We start from the raw sequence: 15,631 nt of genomic DNA, 5'->3' as shown, positions 1-15,631 counted from the left end.
TCAGGCTGTTAAATCCTTTCTGTATGACGCATTCCGTTTCGCTGTGGGAAATAGGGGTGCATTTGCTCTGTATGCATTTCGAAGCACGTTAGTAACAGCGATTTTAAATATATATTTTTTTAAATAGAAGAGATTTTGCAGGAGTGCACTTTTTGAGTACAAAAAAGCGAGTGGTGTAAATATGTGTGGCTTAGGAAAAGCTCATACAAGTTTTTCCCTGCACAAGTAAGCCATTACGAGCTGTTGCACGGTTTAACCTCTTGAGCTCATAGCCGTTCCCTGTGACGGGAAAGTGAGGTGTTACCAGAATGAAGGGGTCCGGAGTACGCGGCAGGGCTGGAAGGTGGGAAAGGCAGCGGGGTCTTTCCTCCGCCTGCCTTTCCCCGCCCCGCCCCCCCCCCCCCGGTAGCTGCTCTCGGCACAGCCCGCACCCCGCCCATGACCCCCGCAGAGACCCGGGGGCCGGCAGGCTCGCAGGAGCCCGCGGCGGCACCAAGCCCCTGCCCGCCCCCGCGCAGAGCGGGAGCCCCAGCCCCGCCTCGGCCGGCTCCGGGCCGCGCTGCCCGGCCCCGGAAGGTGGGTTCATTTCCGGCCCGCGCGGCACCCTGGGGCGGCCGCGGTGGTGCGAGACGTTCCCCGGGAGCCTGGAAGAGTGCCGGGCCGGGACGCGCGGCGGCGCGCTGGGTGAGCGGGCGGGCTGCGGGCGGCCGGGGCCGGCGGGCGGGCCCGGCGGGCAGCGGCCGGCTGGCAGCGGCCGGCTGGTTGTCACGTGGCGGGCCGGCGCTCGGCCGCGGCAGGGAGCGCCGGGCGGCGGCGGCGGGCTGAGGCGGGCGGCCCGGCCGGGGACCGGCGGTTCCCGTCTCCCCGGCAGTGACAGTGGTCAGCGGGCTCCTCACGGTGCTGCCTTTTTTATTTCTCGGAGCTGCGCTGCTGCCTCAGCGAGGCGGTGAGGAGCGGCGGCGGGGCGGCCCCGGTGCTCCCTTGCGGCGGCGGGGCCCGGGAGGGGGGTCAGCCCGCGGCGCCCCGCCGCCCCCCCGCCGCCTCCGGGTGCCCGGGCAGCCGCCGCAGCCGCCGCAGCTCTGCGCGGGGCTTTGTCTTTCCCGCAGCCGCTGGCTGGGCCGTGGCAGCGGGCTGGGGCCGCAGGGGCTGCCTTGGGGCCTGCGGTAACGCTGTCGCAGGGGGGCGGCTCAGGAGCCTCTTCCCGCCCCTGCGAGCGGGCAAGGGAAAGGAAAGCAAGCCGGCGGCTGGAAATCCCCACCCCTCGCCCCCGAGTGCTGATTTCTTTAAAAAGTATTACAAAGGGCAAGCGTTGAACTACCGGGGAGGGTTGGGTGGCAGCAGCTCAGGTGTCTCGCAGATCCTCCGTCGTGACAGTCAGCTCCTGGGCTGGAGCAGCCGAGGGGAAGAGGCCTTTGGATTTGCTTCCGAGTGAAACGGGGCTGTTTGTTTTTTTCTTTGTACCGAGATTCATCCGGAATTGTACGTTGACAAATCAAGGGGAGCTAAACTAAAGGTCAGTCTAGATGTTACTTTTCCACATATGCCTTGTGCTTGTGAGCCAGACTGCTGACTACGGAGGGATAAGTTTTGTACTTGCCGAGGGCCCACGGGGCTCCGTGTGCCCGCTGCTTCCAAGTGCTGTGCTGCCGGGGAGGAATTGGTGGTCCCTTGTGGTTATGCAGCCAGGCCTGCTGGGCGCTTAAACCAGCGCATCCAGTCGGACAGTATTATTTTTCTAGATTGTAAACGAGGCTGAGGTTTAAACCCACTTAGATTTCAGAGAGCTCAGTCACACTGACAGAGCTGGCACAGAGTTCCCTTGTGACTCCAGATTTCAGTCTTGTTGAAAGGCTCCAGAGCCTGCTTTGGAAGTCACTTGGCAAGGCACAGCTTTGCCGTGATCTTTGTATTTGAATTCTGACTGTAATGCCAATGCCACATGTTAACCTTTCTCCAGCAGTTATAAAAGCAGAATGAGCGTTAAGAATCTGATTACCTTTTAACTAAATTCAAAACAAAGTTGAGGGATGAAGTGACTGGAAGTCCTGCACATCTGACTGGGTATTGCTGCCGTGCATGTTATCTGCCTGTCTACCGATTGTTCCTGCCTCTTGTTCTGTTGTGGTAATTCCTTTGGGTAATGCACTGGGCTCTAGATGTAGTGCATCTTGACTTCCTCCCGAACCCCCGAGATGTTACCGGTCTTTGCCTTCCTCACGTTTCACAGGGCGTGGGAAGGCCAGAGAGACTGGAAGCCTCGGCTGTTCTGTGTGGAGAAGCTGTCAGCCTTCTAAGAGAGCATGTAGCCAGCAAGCGCATTGTGGTGCTTTGATACCGAGCTGATACCACAGGCCTCAGTCTTTTTTTTGTGAAAAGGGATCACAAGGAAATGTGCTGATGTTGAAGGGGGAAAGGTGGCGGGGGAAGAGGTAGGAGGCAGCTTTCAACCAGTTTTAGGCTTAACTCCTGTGTTCCTAAAAATGGTTCTGGTCTTTGAGGGGTTTGCTTTTGGCTTTTTGCCTTAAGCTCATCTACCTTTCAGGGTAACGCTTTCTTGGAAGTTGGAAACGGTCCTTCTGGGACACCAAGCCAAACCCCGTACATGGGAGGGCCGCTTAGCGTGCTGCACAGTGTATTTTATTCCCTGTCGGTCACTTGACCCCAGCTGTACACGCTCTCCCTGTTTGTTACGTTCTTACCCTGCTGGCTGAAAGATTCTGTCTTTTCACTTCCTCAGCTTGCCACAGGCCATAACACTTGTGTGTTCATAGACCGCTTTCCTTGCTCGCCACTTTCAGATTTGAGCACTGATGCCACGGACGTAACAGGAGAGCAGCAGCAGGATGCAGAGCACAAGCCGTTTAAACAACTCTTGGATAAAGCTGCCAGTCGTGTGACTCCAGAAGCCGACAGACACGGTAAGATGCTATTCTGCCATTCTTGGATGGATGCTCTCATAGCCTTTCCATCACCGTATGCCTGCTATGAGATTTGTGGGAACAAGGGACGGCTGAATTCAGCGCGTTTTAAACACCACAAACTCTTGAAGAGTTTATAGGACACAAATCTATTACACTGGCAGATCAGACAAGCTCCTCTTTGTGTGTATATATATATATTATACCCGGTACTTTTGCGAGGCAAGTCTTTGCCTGGTCCCTCTGAAATTGGGAGAAGGACTCATTGATGCATTTCAGGAGCAAATCTGCTGAGTGAACAGGCTTTTCCTACTAGAAATCAAGCAGCTGCTCTGGCAAAACTTGACTTTGGTTGCATCTTTAAATCCTAGGAGGCTGACAAATGGGATGAGCTGGTTAAAGAGCCTGTCTCCAGGGAAGGCTCCACTGACCTGACCCTTAAGCCTAAAATTGCATCTTACTACGTTTGCTTGGTGTGTGTTAATGCATACCCGATTAATAGATTTCAGTTGATTTATCAGGTACAAGTTGGAGTAAGTGGTCCTTGGCTACATAAACCTCTCCTCTGCATTTTTTTACATGTTATGACTTACTGTTGTACTTCAGTACAAACCAGGAACGATTCCGGTAGTGTTGCAATCTAACAGTAATGCTGTCCCGACTTTGTCTTTCTAACATGTGGGGTCCTTACTATCTGTTGTGGGAGATAGTGTAGTTCTGTGTATTAGTGTGAACTAAACTTGCTGATTTGTTGCAACTCAGATTTAACTTTTCTGTTCTTAAAAGCTGAAAGGCTAAACTAAGCCAAAAGCTGAACAGTGGGTCGGTACTAGAGCTTCTCCTGTTGTCACCTCACTTCGGTGACAGCGTTCTTACTGTTGTGTCATTTAGCAGCCTTTCTGTATTCAGAGGCTGTGGCATGATGAATGTAATGTCTGGGGTCAAACCCCGCTTTCCTGTATCTAATTCCCTTTTACCCTTACTTATGTTGCCAGTCTCCACTGGGATTACTCGGTCTGAACCGGTTGTTCTCTCTCCTTATATTTTCAACGGAGAGGAAGAGAAACTTGCAAGGAGCAAACAGTCTCATCCAGGAGAGGCATTCTGAAAGCGATCAAATTGCATTGCATGCAACGAGCAATTTCTTCTGCTGTCTGGAAAAAGTACATAGCTAGTTTGATTTCCACCACACATGTGGTTAAGTTAGATTGGAAGTGTCCACTCCATTGGAAGTGAAACTCCACGATTATCAGTTTCTGTTAGTAACACTTGATGTTGTCAGTTATTTAAATGGCAACGACAGCAGTATTGACTGGTAAAGGAAAAATCCACACAGACGTGGGTACCGCTGGGCTTGCTTTAGTCACGACTCAGAGCTGGGCCACCACCCCAGCGAGTGGCAGAGAACCAAGGGATACAGCACAGCTTATATACGCTTACCGGATCATTAGTCCATGTCTGAAGTTTTTAGGAGTTTTCTTGGACCTGTCAGCTCTGCGAATCCATCGCCTGACTCTGTCCTAGGTGATGGATCTGTTCCGTTCCAGTCTGTGCCTTGGTTCCAGGCTCCTCCTCGGATTTTGATCTTCTTTCTGCCTGTTTTAACAAGCACGCTTAGTCTTTAAACAAGCAATTCCTATTCACATATACCAATTTTCCTAAAAAAGCCTGTGTTTCTGAGAGCACCTGTGTGCACAAGTTGATATCTGTTGCTTCTCTGTTCTCCCACTGATTAACTGGACTTGGTTTTAAACCAGCCCTGGATTAGGGCTACGCTAGGGATGAGGCCTGGTTCTGCCACTTAGCTGCTTCGGCACTTCACGTTTCTGAATTCAAAACACATTTTCTTTAACATTAACCTTAAATTTAGCAAAGCATACCTAAATATTATGGAGTAGTATGCGGACACTTTTTCTGATCATAGTTACATTAAAATAGTTAATAGCTTAATGATTTCTATGGTAGGTTGCATTCTGTGCTGGGATGTCATCTCATTAATTTCCATTGGATGGCGATAGAGGATTGAGTTTTTAATTTTTTTTTAGTATTTTTATTTCCTGTTTCCTTCCTTTTAACATGGGCCGAGTTTTCCAGTGTCATGTGTCATATCTGCATGCAAGTCGAGGACCACGTTAACAGCATGCAACTTTGTATGTGGGGTTTTATGTACTGCGGTTTCTTTACAGTATCTAAGCTGTGTGCAGTACCTCTGGGCGCTCTCTGAGACAACTCAACAGGCAGCTACTGATTACATTCAGAAAGCTGTTACTAGTTGCTGTATCTTGAAGGACTCCATGCGTTGTACAGGTGGTGTTCTTCAAATGGCAGGAATCATGGCTTTGACAAAGCATAGGAATTAAGCTGCATTCTTCCCGACACTATCTTTTAGTGTAATTACAGGATCAAAACCCATACTGGTTGAATTCTTAAGTGTACTCTCAACTTGTTTGAATGTTGTAAGCTGTACAAAGTAAGTCTCATACAGTGGTTTAAGAATGGGTATATTTTCCTAAAAGTTTTTATTTGCTTGATCATAACTAAACTACCATAAAGAAGCGAGGTTAATGATTGATTTTCATGCATATTTCATACTTTCGAATTAAAATCTCTTTTTTTCTATGGCTAATACAGATGTCTTTAATACTCACTTCTGTCCACCTGTTATACCTCCCAATCTCAACAAAGAGGGTCCTGATAACATTTTGTCCCCTCAGCAGTGTCTGACTTATCACCTGTCCCGGCCTTAGTTATCCAAGAATCCACCTTTTTGAGGCTCTTAAGAGGGTAGTGCGGCGGTGCCTAGACAGTGAGCCTTACAGGGCTTTTGTAATCCAGCAGACTTGGTCCTGTCCTTCAGGATTTGTGAGTGAAACAGCCTGGTTTTAAGGGGCCTCTTCTAATAAGAACCCATGTTTTTGAAAATTTTGGACATGCAGTTCCTTGGCTCACTTACTCCAAACTCCAAAGTTTGCAGACCTTTGGTATTTTTTTTTTGGTTTTTGGGAAAACAAAGGTCCTGTTTGAGTTTTCTGGAGGCACGTCTTGCCCTTTGGCAGGTTTCAGCTGTCACCAGCTCTCATCTCCTCTGTTACGAGTCCCTCTGCAGCCTTCTGCACTTAAGAACATAAAACTCCGTGAGTTTGTGCCCCAGTTGTACTGCGGCTGCACATTCAACACACAGAGCGAGAGCTCTCTGACTTCTTGGCGGCTGTGGTCTGGGAGCCAGTAACGCTACTGCACATGTGCCAGTACAGGCTGGGAGGTGAAGGGGGCCACAGCAGGCCTGCAGAGAGGGACTTGGGGGGTACTAGTGGGTCAAAAAATGGACACGAGCCGGCAACCTGTGCTCGCAGGGCAGAAAGCTGACCATATCCTGGGCAGCACCCAATGAAGCATGACCAGCAGGTCGAGGGAAGCGATTCTGACCCTCTGATCTCGTGACACCCACCTGGAGTACTGCATCCGGCTCCGGAGTCCTTGGCAAAGCGGGTCCAGAGGAGAGCCACAAAAACGATCAGAGGGCTGGAGCACCTCCCCTAAGACAGGCTGAGAGAATTGGGGTTGTTCAGCCCGGAGAAGAGGCTCTGGGGAGACCTTATTGTGGCCTTTCAGTACTTAAAGGGGGCTTGTAAGAAGGATGGGGACAGATGTTTTAGTGCAGCCTGTAACAACAGGAGAAGGCTTAGTGGTTTTAAACTAAAAGAGGGTAGATTCAAACTAGATATAAAGAAGAAATCTTTATTAAGAAACTTTCATTGTAATGGGCTTCTGCTTAGCATTGCCTTCGATAACACAATCCTCAAGGGCAAAACTGGCCTGACCTGAAATGGAGAATTGCTATGCTCCCTTTTAAGCACAATTTTTCCTAGTTATTTCCGGCGTGTCCTTTGACATGCTGGGATGTAAGTACGTCTACGCTCATTCTGTTTAAATGGCACCAGCCAACATCTACCACTGAAGTTTCTAAATCTGCAACTGAACTGGCCTGTTGGGTTTTCCCTGCTGCTTTTGGAGAAGCCATGCTTCTTTGGATGCCTCCGTTACCAGTGAGGCCTATCATGGGACTGCAGTCTCTCTTTTGGCCACAGCAAACTATATACTGAAAGAGGAACCCCTACAACATGGATGTACAGCATAATGTATGTGGTATGGGACCTTTATAGGCATTAAAGAAAAAAAAGACCATTTTATAGCTAACTGAGCACACTTCAAGGAGTTTTGTTCCTCCTAAATCTTCTCCTATCTCCTGTGCCACTGTATCTCTGATAACTTGCTTGTTTGTCTTTGATCCTTAGCCATTCCCCAACCCCCTTCCTGCAGTATTGGTTGTTTTCTGAGAAATACAGATTATTAAAAACAAACAAGTACATAATGTGGGATAGATGTCTAACTATTGAGCTGATGGTAAATCATTAGTAACAGTAATAATCAGAAAGCTTTTTCTAAAGCATGATACATTCATTACCAAGCTTCAAGCAACTAAATACATTGATCTGGAATTTGCTCTATTTCCAGCAAAACAAAACATGTTCAAGTGAGAAATTCAGCTACACCCTCAGAATGTAATTAACATATGATTTTTCAGATTGTATTTAATTTATAAATATGAAATTTGCATCTGGGAAACAGCATGCTCATTTGCATGTGATAACCATACCAGAAGCACAAACAACACTTCTGCAATATATGCATCAAGAGGAAAAAAAACCAAAACCCAAACAACCAAAATAGTGAGATCAGCCCTCAGGACTACTCCACAGTCATCAAACAAGGCAGCGTTCATCAATCAAGGGCATTCAGCTTTGCTACCATTTATTACACAGGCTTGTGTTCTGCAACATAAATCCTGTCTATTAAAGCTAAAAGGTTGGGGCAACAACTGCTGGGGAATTCCATCATAATGAATTGCTGTTGAATTTATGTTTTAAATTTCATCCAGTCTTATGTTCCAGGCCCATAAATATTCAACGAGTCTTGTAAGTCCTTGGAAAGAAAATATTAGACCCATGCAAGCAATTTTAGGTATAATTATCTTTCAAGCAACTTCACTCAAATTGTTTTGTATTTAAGACTAATCTTTCTGTTGTCCTGCAGCCCTAATTATAGTATTTATCTTCCCCCTTCAAAGCCCCATTTCTTATCCTAGCAGCTTTTTAAGCAAGGCACACACACCTCAATGAAGTACAGATAAAGCTCCAAAAATAGCACTTGTTCTGTTTGCAGGAAAAACCTGCATTGTGCATTTACCCTGCGGCTAATCCTGTATTTCAGGATCTTGAAATGTACTGTTAATTAATCCAGTTACACGCATTTTATTTTGCAATTAATTCTGCCATTGAATCCCCAGGAACTGAATGAAAGAAATGGACCTGTACAATGGGTATACTATGCTCTTTCTTTTCTTGGCGTGATTACTTCAAAAGTGGAGGCAGTTTGGTAGTGTGTGGCAAAACCCAGCTAGAGCCTGTGGTGCATGGAATAAGAGCTTCCTGAATTAGGATTTAATTTTAATTAGCCCTAAAGCATACACATTAAAATTTTTAGAGTTCGTTTGTACATTCCCATTACAGACTTAACAGTGTATTCTCTATGAACACTGATTCTGTGTTAAGTCTTCCCATTTTTGTGTGGTCCCACGCAAAAAGACCAGCAAGGATCCACCAGTCTTGGCTCTGCTGTTCTCCCCGGCAAGGAGAGCCAGCACTGCACTCCCTGCCTCTGCTTCTGCCCTGCCGTGGAGAGCATTAACAGGTAACTGCTCTTACCCCTTACAAAGGGTCTCAGTAGGAAGCAGGGGGGTCTTCGCTCCCTAGAGTGAACAGAAAACTTGTCAGACTCTTGTCCTTTGCCGAACGCACAATCAACAGCTGGCTCTGAACACCAGCCTTTGGAAAACAGGTTGTACTGAAGTTGCTTACCTTAGCAACAACCAGAGTAACTTAGAGGTGGACTATGCAGTGTTTGGAGGGATATAACGTAGCTTGATAGAACTGGGGAAAGGATTTAAGGAAAGCAATAGTCAAGCTTTTCTCTTTGGACCCATTACAGCTAATTTTAGAAATGGAGAGGGTTTCAGAGTTCTGAAGTCGCAAATGAAAGAAACAACAGCGGAGGATGACTGTGGCACTAAGGGTATTGGCACATTCTTTCAATATTTTAGAGTGATATATCAGAAGATTTAAAAGTATTTGTGCTCCTGATGCAATTAATTTACCGTCAACTTAGCCTGAGTATTAAGCAACCCAGTCATCTGCAAATGCTACTTTCATGTTTAATGAATACACAAGCACTTCAGTCTTCTTTTTCAACATATTTTCTCTTGTCTGTTGGGTTCATAACCTGTCCTGTCCCTTTGTCCCCTCAGTCTTTTTAATCTTTTGGTCAAGAGCCATTCCACATGAAAATAAAGAAACAGTTTTGTCAAAGGCTTGTCAGCAGAGATGGGTGCTTCCATGTGGAAATCAGTCATTTAATGGCTCAGTGGGATCTGAGCATTTTTTTTTTTTTTCATTAAGTTGCCCAAAGTAATTTCATCACTCCAGGATTTATTTCACTTCCACTCTTTTCTGCCTGGTTGGTCCAAGCCCAGTTGCTTTAATGTCTGAAACTTAACCCCCATCTAAGAGCAGGGCTCTACAGCCTTGCACATGTTCCAGTGTTCCTAGATGCAACAGGTACCTTTAATTCTGTCTGACGTAGCCAAAGGAAAGTCTTGATCTTCAAAAAATCTTGATTGCGTTTAGAATTTTAGAGTAAAGGATACTATAAAAAAAAAAGACACATGGTCCCCAATATAAGAGCAAACTCTAAGATAAAACTAGTATTTCAGATTTTTTAAAGACAGTGTAAATTTTCTAGAGAGCTAGATAATTTTAATGTACAATTTAGTCCTCTTCAAATGAACCATATTTTCATCTAGTAACTATTCCATGTCATTCCTATGGCATCTGATTTTATGTATTGAGGCACTTGAAATCTCTCATCCTTTCCAAAAATGTAGGCCAGCATTTCTTTTGTCCAGTACCTGAAAAATGGTTCTAGAAATTCATTTTGCCTAGAGCATTGCCTTTAAGTTAATTTAAAACATTTGTTTAAAATTAAACAATACATTTTAATAAGAACAGCAGAGAACATCTGGTTACTGAGGCATTATAGTTGTGGACACATGACCTGAAACAGCCTATAGAAAGAACATCCCAACAGCACCTTTTAACCCTTCCTCCTCCAGAAGCAAGTCATATCACCTCTTTATGATATTTATGATTCTTGCAATTTCCATTCTTGTGTATTTCAGCACAAATCTTCTTAAGGCGTAAGTCCTGCTATAACTATAACCTTGCTAGGTAGAGGTCACGTACTTCATTTATTTAATTCAATCATGTTACCTCAGGCACTGAAACTAAAAGCCCCTCTACTGCCTCAGAAATTAATCCCTGCCATTGAAAAGCTGTGCTGTTATTTTAGAGGCTTTAATGAAGTGAAATGATTTACAGAATCTTTAATTTAATTTGAGTAATATATCACAAGGTTATATGCTTGGAGCATAGCCTTTGCCATCCCTTAAAACCTCCTAGCTTCTTCCCTATTTTTTTTTTTTCTTTTAAAAATAAATTTAACAGTAGGAGTTACCTGAAATCAAATTAAAAAAAATACAAACTCCTGCTTAACTTGTACAAGTGTTCACAACTTACCTCACCCACTGCAATGCATGGCCAAATCACCTTGCTGTCTGTGAACCGCCATGCTTGCCAGGGGCAGTGCCTACCCATCCCCTTCACTAGCCCTTGCTCTCGTGGGTCCATCTGGTGAACACAGCTACAGATGAGGAGCAGCAGAAGCGTTCCCCAGGCTTTAGCCACAGTCCAGCTTGCATTTTCCCCCCTCAACAGCACTTTGTTTCTTTGTTACCAAATTTTCTTTATTTAAATACATTTAAAAGTATTAAGAAATGCATCATTTTTGCTCTACTGTCTTGAGAAGGAAATGTAACCTGGTTATTCTACAAAAATTAACAATAGGTAACCTTCCTTTAATTGAATAAAAGTTTGTTTCCTGAATCACAGCAAACCAGGTTTCTACTTTAAGCAAAAACAACATGATGGCTTGATCTCAAATCCCACAGAAAACTGTATCCATCCTTAGCTTTGCACAGTGTAGGTGTGTAAGAATCAGAATGTTTATTGGGACCTTCCTAAGGTGTCACACTGGATCACCTGATGTAAAATGTGTTCCTGATCCACTACAGTTTTCACACAAACAAATAACATGCATGCAAGGACTTCCATTAATGTTTCTTAATATTAGAAGATTTCTGGGAAGACAGAAACTCAATGATGGGAAGCGGGGAAAAAAACAATGAAAGACAGGAGATGAAATGGGCACTTCCACGATGCTCTTGCAGCAGGTGTCACATAACATAGATGCTATTCTCCCAAACATCCTCTTAGTTTTGCCTGGAAATGCATGTGTTCCTGTTCCCATCTATTTTTGGGAAGGCCAGAAGTGCCCCAGAGCACTATAATTATCTCAGTCAGAAATGTCAGAAGAGTTTACAGCTGAAGTAGGTGTCTGCCCAAACAGGAAAATCAGGTACAGCCTCAGGTGTTGGAGAGGTATGACAATCAAGTTGCTGCACACAGTTATCAGGGGAAGATTTGGGAATATGGCTGTACTAGCAGAAGAGATTTGTGTAGCATCTCTGCTTTAGAAAATAAAATGAGTCATATTATCCCTCTGGGCTTTAGCTTCAAGCTATTAAAGGCTGAGAAGATAAACTTATTTTAACCAAAACCTTTTTGCTTCATCTGTTGGAAGGAAGAAAAGCAGACAAGCCCTTCAACATAAATGCAATAATGAGGATACACTTGTGATGCTTTCCCTGCTTTTCTCTTTATTTATTTCCAGTCTTCCCTGCAACACATTCCAAGGTTAGAACCTTTCTACTGAGTAGCCTGATATAAGTGAGGTTTTAACAAGCAAAGTCAAATTTTGTTATGGCAGCGTTAAAATTTAATTACGTTGAGTTTTATGTGTAACTGAGTATCCATATATGGCAAGAAGTGAAAACTACATTTTCAATAACATATTTCAACTGGCAGTATCTTGTTGAGAAATGCAAAAAACCCCTAAAACATTATTAAAGAGAGTAAGCCTTGCAAAGACATTTTGGAAGGACTAATGGCTTAGACCTCGAGTTCAGATTTGGGGAATGCTGAATACCAAATAGATGCCCAGCTACAAGCAGCTTTCATGTGTGTCTTTCCCCTGACACACCAGGGCCTGATATTCACTGGAATTCCCATCTCCCATTGATTTTATTAGGAATATTGGCTGTGTGGTACAGCTTTGAAATCAGACTTTTGTGTCATAATCCAGGCACTCAACACTAACTACTGCTTTAAAACTGAGGATTTAAAATGTTCCATTTTGTTAGTCCCCTGTATTTTCCAGAGAAACAGAAAATTCAGAGAAATCCAGATTTTGCAGAGTTGCGACAACATGCACGTAATCTCAGAGCAAAAGGCTCCTTCTCTGGCCTTGGGTACACCAGCTTCCTCCATGGAGTGAGGGATAGTTGTGGGCTGATATGAAAGCTGCAAGTATCCATTTGCAGAGCAAGCAGATTAACACCGTAAGCCACCAAATCATTTCCACTGTGTATATATGCAACTGCATAAGCAAAACACCCATGTTTTGCTGCATATTATACTCCTTTATTTTTGAATACAATAGTTCCCTTGGCATTATTAGTAAATGAACAGTTAGTTCATTTCATCTGAAAGACTAAACAAACAGGCACTATCAATAAGAATAAATCAGATTGCAGCAGTACTTTCAGGTAGCTGGTAAAAATAATATTTTAATCAAATAACTCAGCTGTAACTGCCATGAACTACTGGGAAGGTTAAGGCTGTGGCTCAGTATCCTAGTGAGAAAACACACAGAATTATTCAAAGCATGCAATTTAGTTGCCAGTCACTTGACTGGGATTAAAAGCAGAAGATGGCAGAGCTGCTACCCCTACCACCAAGTTGAAGCCACCAACAAAACAAAGATTAATAGAATATTCTGAAACACCAGCCATTTAGAAAATTTATTTTTTTCTTATTATTTAGTCCAAAATGAGGAGTAAGCCCACTTTTAAGACTCTGGACTATGCGAGATGTGAGTTTAGTTCTCAGCTGCAGCATAGACTGCCTGGTGTGGACAAGCTTGCACAGGAGATGACCGGCCCCGTTTCATGGGACTCCTTGCGAGGCAAAAGTAACAGGAAAGTCTGAGCTGCTCAAATGCAGCGACACTAAAACCACAGTGATCGCTGCAGGTAGCACTATTTGGATGTGCTCTGCTGTAGCTAAAATTAGAATCTAGCTCTGAAGGATTTAGTGCTCAGTGAACTCTGTGTCAGGCCTTTTCATGGGCAATGAGCAATATACAGTTTGAAATGTATTCTTTGTTAATCTCAGTGAAACGAGAAATAACATGACTGCAGTCTGTGCACTTGCACCACATTAGAACCAGTTCTTAGCATGCCTTAGATGTAACAGTTCCTATTCAAAGGAGTAAGAGCAGAGAACGTTATTTTTTGCCTTTTCTTTCACAGAGAGCCTTACCCAGAGACTGCCGCCTTATTTTTTTGACACCAACATGGTCATCTAATTCAAACTTATGCAGAGCAGAGACCTTCTGACTTCCTACATCCAGGCTGGTGGCAGCACCTGAACCAGAACATTGCTTCCAGAAAAACATCTGAAACCACAAGCGACAAACCTGTTGCAATCCTTGATGACTTGTTCCCTCACTACAAGGAACTCCCTTCTGGTTCTGCATTTGTAGAGCTACAGCTTCATACCCTGATGGTCATGTCTTTGCCTATGGATTAAAGATTCTGTTAAATTTATGATTCCCACCTGAGTGCTTAGGGGTTGTGATCAAAGCACCATGAAATTTCCCTTCGATACATGGCATGGATTGCACTCTTTGACTCTCTCGCTGTCTCTCTCCGAGATGCTTTCCAATCTTTCAATCATTCCCCTCTCTGAATCCTCATCAGTTCCTGAGCCAGCGTGTGTGTGAGACAACAGCTGGTGCAAAGAGGAAGGTTAAGTCCTACACTTCTGAAAATGTTTCACTTCTTTATTTTGCTGCCCAATACCTGCTAGACCTGACAATTCCGCACAGCTATGCTGACTACATGGGTCTGTTGAGGACATCAGCTTTGCCAGCTGTTCACGGATTGGACACCCACTCTGCCTCTGCTTCCCGAGCTGTGGGACTGGTGGGCTGGGCTGACAGCCAGCTTGTAACTCCATCCATCTTCATGAGCTCCACTTTCCAGGCAGCTGCTGGGGACCAAGTCCTCTCTCCAGTTCATCGGTGCATGGCCACTAATCCTAATGTTGCAGCTCCAAAACCAAGAGGAGAATTAGCTCCCCGGCAAGTTTTAAGAACACAAAACCTGTCCATCTGTGATGGAGATGCACAGCCCAGCCCTGTGCCTTTGGGAACTGGATCTGCAGCAGAGGTGTAGAGAGCTTTATAGCAAGTGCTGGGGGCCATGATGCCTGTGAAGGACCTTGAAGGCTAAAGAAGAAAGAAAGTAAGATCAGGTTGGCTGAACGCCTGAAGAAAAACGGGATATGAAGCAAGGCCGGAGTGGATGTGCAATACCACATCTCGGCTGCTGGCTGAAAACATAAGACTCACAGAGATAAGAAAGAAGAGAGGAAAAAAAATACAAGAAGTTCAGTGCATTTGTAGCTTAGTAATTAACCAATTATATGTAGCCAAGAAGTGTGTGAACAGTATTGATTAACCAATGATGTTTTAATATGTTGCATGTGAACAATGAATGAGGATATATAAGCATGGGGTTTAGACTAATAAAGGGTCTTCTGGTCGGATTCAGGAGTCCATGTCTTCACCTCCTCACAGAGGTAGCGCACAGGGTGCTCTCAGAGGTCTTTTAAGTCTTAACAACCTGAACTCTTTGCTAGAGAATATCTGATACCAACTAGACCAAACTTACCAAAAGGATATGGTAATAAAGGCGGATTTTGATTGTGGATAATCAGCACAGAGTTGGAGGGTTCTAATAACAGTGACAACAGATATAGCTACCAGCAACTATCTTGGTAGTCATTAAAAAAAAAAAAAAATAAGAAAAACTTTAATAAAGTAGTGTTTTCTAGGCAAGAGACCAGTTGGAAGTGTTGCACTTTCTGTAAAAATTGAAAGAGACTATCCCCCAAATCAAACTGCTTTTCAACTGAAATAGGCATTTGTAATTAAAAGGAAAAATAGCAGGAAAATCGATTGCCATGTACATGGCTGCTTTCCCCCCAGCAGTAAGCTGCCCACCCTCACTGAGCGGGGGTGTGTGGGGGGTGCTGCCCTGGGACAGAGCTTGGCTGTGCACCCCCACCCTGCAGCCCCCTGCCTGGCCCAGCCCCAGGGCTCCCGCCCCTGCTCGCCTGTCTGTCTCATAGCCTGACCTGGGGAACAGCTGTTTGCTGCAGCCACAGCTCGGAACACGTGGATGAAAGATGTTCTGGGCACAAATCAGTGTGATCACAGCTTGGTGAGGATAAAAGATGCACAGGCTCAGGAGGGCCAGGGAGCCCAAGCAAACCTGTAAGAAAACAGGTCTGTCACTGGGGAGCTGACACCTACCTCGCTGTGCCAGCGCTCGCCCTGCGCCCAGCTCTTATAGC

The 15,631-nt window shown here is 44.9% G+C and overlaps 1 protein-coding gene across 14 annotated transcripts; it reads left to right on the top strand.

Annotated features, from left to right (window-relative positions):
* Nucleotides 1–417: 417 nt before the first annotated feature.
* LOC119143142 (dihydrolipoyllysine-residue succinyltransferase component of 2-oxoglutarate dehydrogenase complex, mitochondrial-like) lies at nucleotides 418–15,117 on the top strand. 14 transcript variants are annotated; one of them, XR_005102595.1, is made up of 5 exons: nucleotides 418–684; nucleotides 1,466–1,513; nucleotides 2,738–2,918; nucleotides 3,290–3,382; nucleotides 3,421–3,763. XR_005102595.1 is itself a non-coding variant. In XM_037377110.1 (4 exons), exons 1-4 carry the CDS (start codon nucleotides 439–441, stop codon nucleotides 13,575–13,577), a joined length of 531 nt encoding a protein of 176 aa, XP_037233007.1. In that variant the 5' UTR covers nucleotides 418–438; the 3' UTR covers nucleotides 13,578–15,117. The 14 variants fall into 14 exon arrangements, 5 of the variants coding, with proteins under 5 accessions (XP_037233007.1, XP_037233017.1, XP_037233027.1 ...); XR_005102600.1 differs by lacking the exons at nucleotides 3,290–3,382; nucleotides 3,421–3,763 and adding exons at nucleotides 2,228–2,429; nucleotides 13,522–15,117 and having other exon boundaries at nucleotides 422–684; XR_005102597.1 differs by lacking the exons at nucleotides 3,290–3,382; nucleotides 3,421–3,763 and adding an exon at nucleotides 13,522–15,117 and having other exon boundaries at nucleotides 1,466–2,429.
* Nucleotides 15,118–15,631: the final 514 nt, after the last annotated feature.

Source organism: Falco rusticolus, chromosome 1, assembly GCF_015220075.1.
Source record: "Falco rusticolus isolate bFalRus1 chromosome 1, bFalRus1.pri, whole genome shotgun sequence".
NCBI classification, from domain to species: domain Eukaryota; kingdom Metazoa; phylum Chordata; class Aves; order Falconiformes; family Falconidae; genus Falco; species Falco rusticolus.
Note: the sequence above shows the minus strand (reverse complement) of the source record. Positions and strands in the feature narration are given on the sequence as shown.

Coding starts and splice junctions, on each gene's coding strand:
- LOC119143142 (XM_037377091.1), top strand. CDS start 439: ATGACCCCCGCAGAGACCCGGGGGCCGGCAGGCTCGCAGGAGCCCGCG. Junction 685..1,465: donor GACGCGCGGCGGCGCGCTGG/GTGAGCGGGCGG, acceptor CTTTGTACCGAG/ATTCATCCGGAATTGTACGT. Junction 1,514..2,737: donor CAAGGGGAGCTAAACTAAAG/GTCAGTCTAGAT, acceptor TCACTTCCTCAG/CTTGCCACAGGCCATAACAC.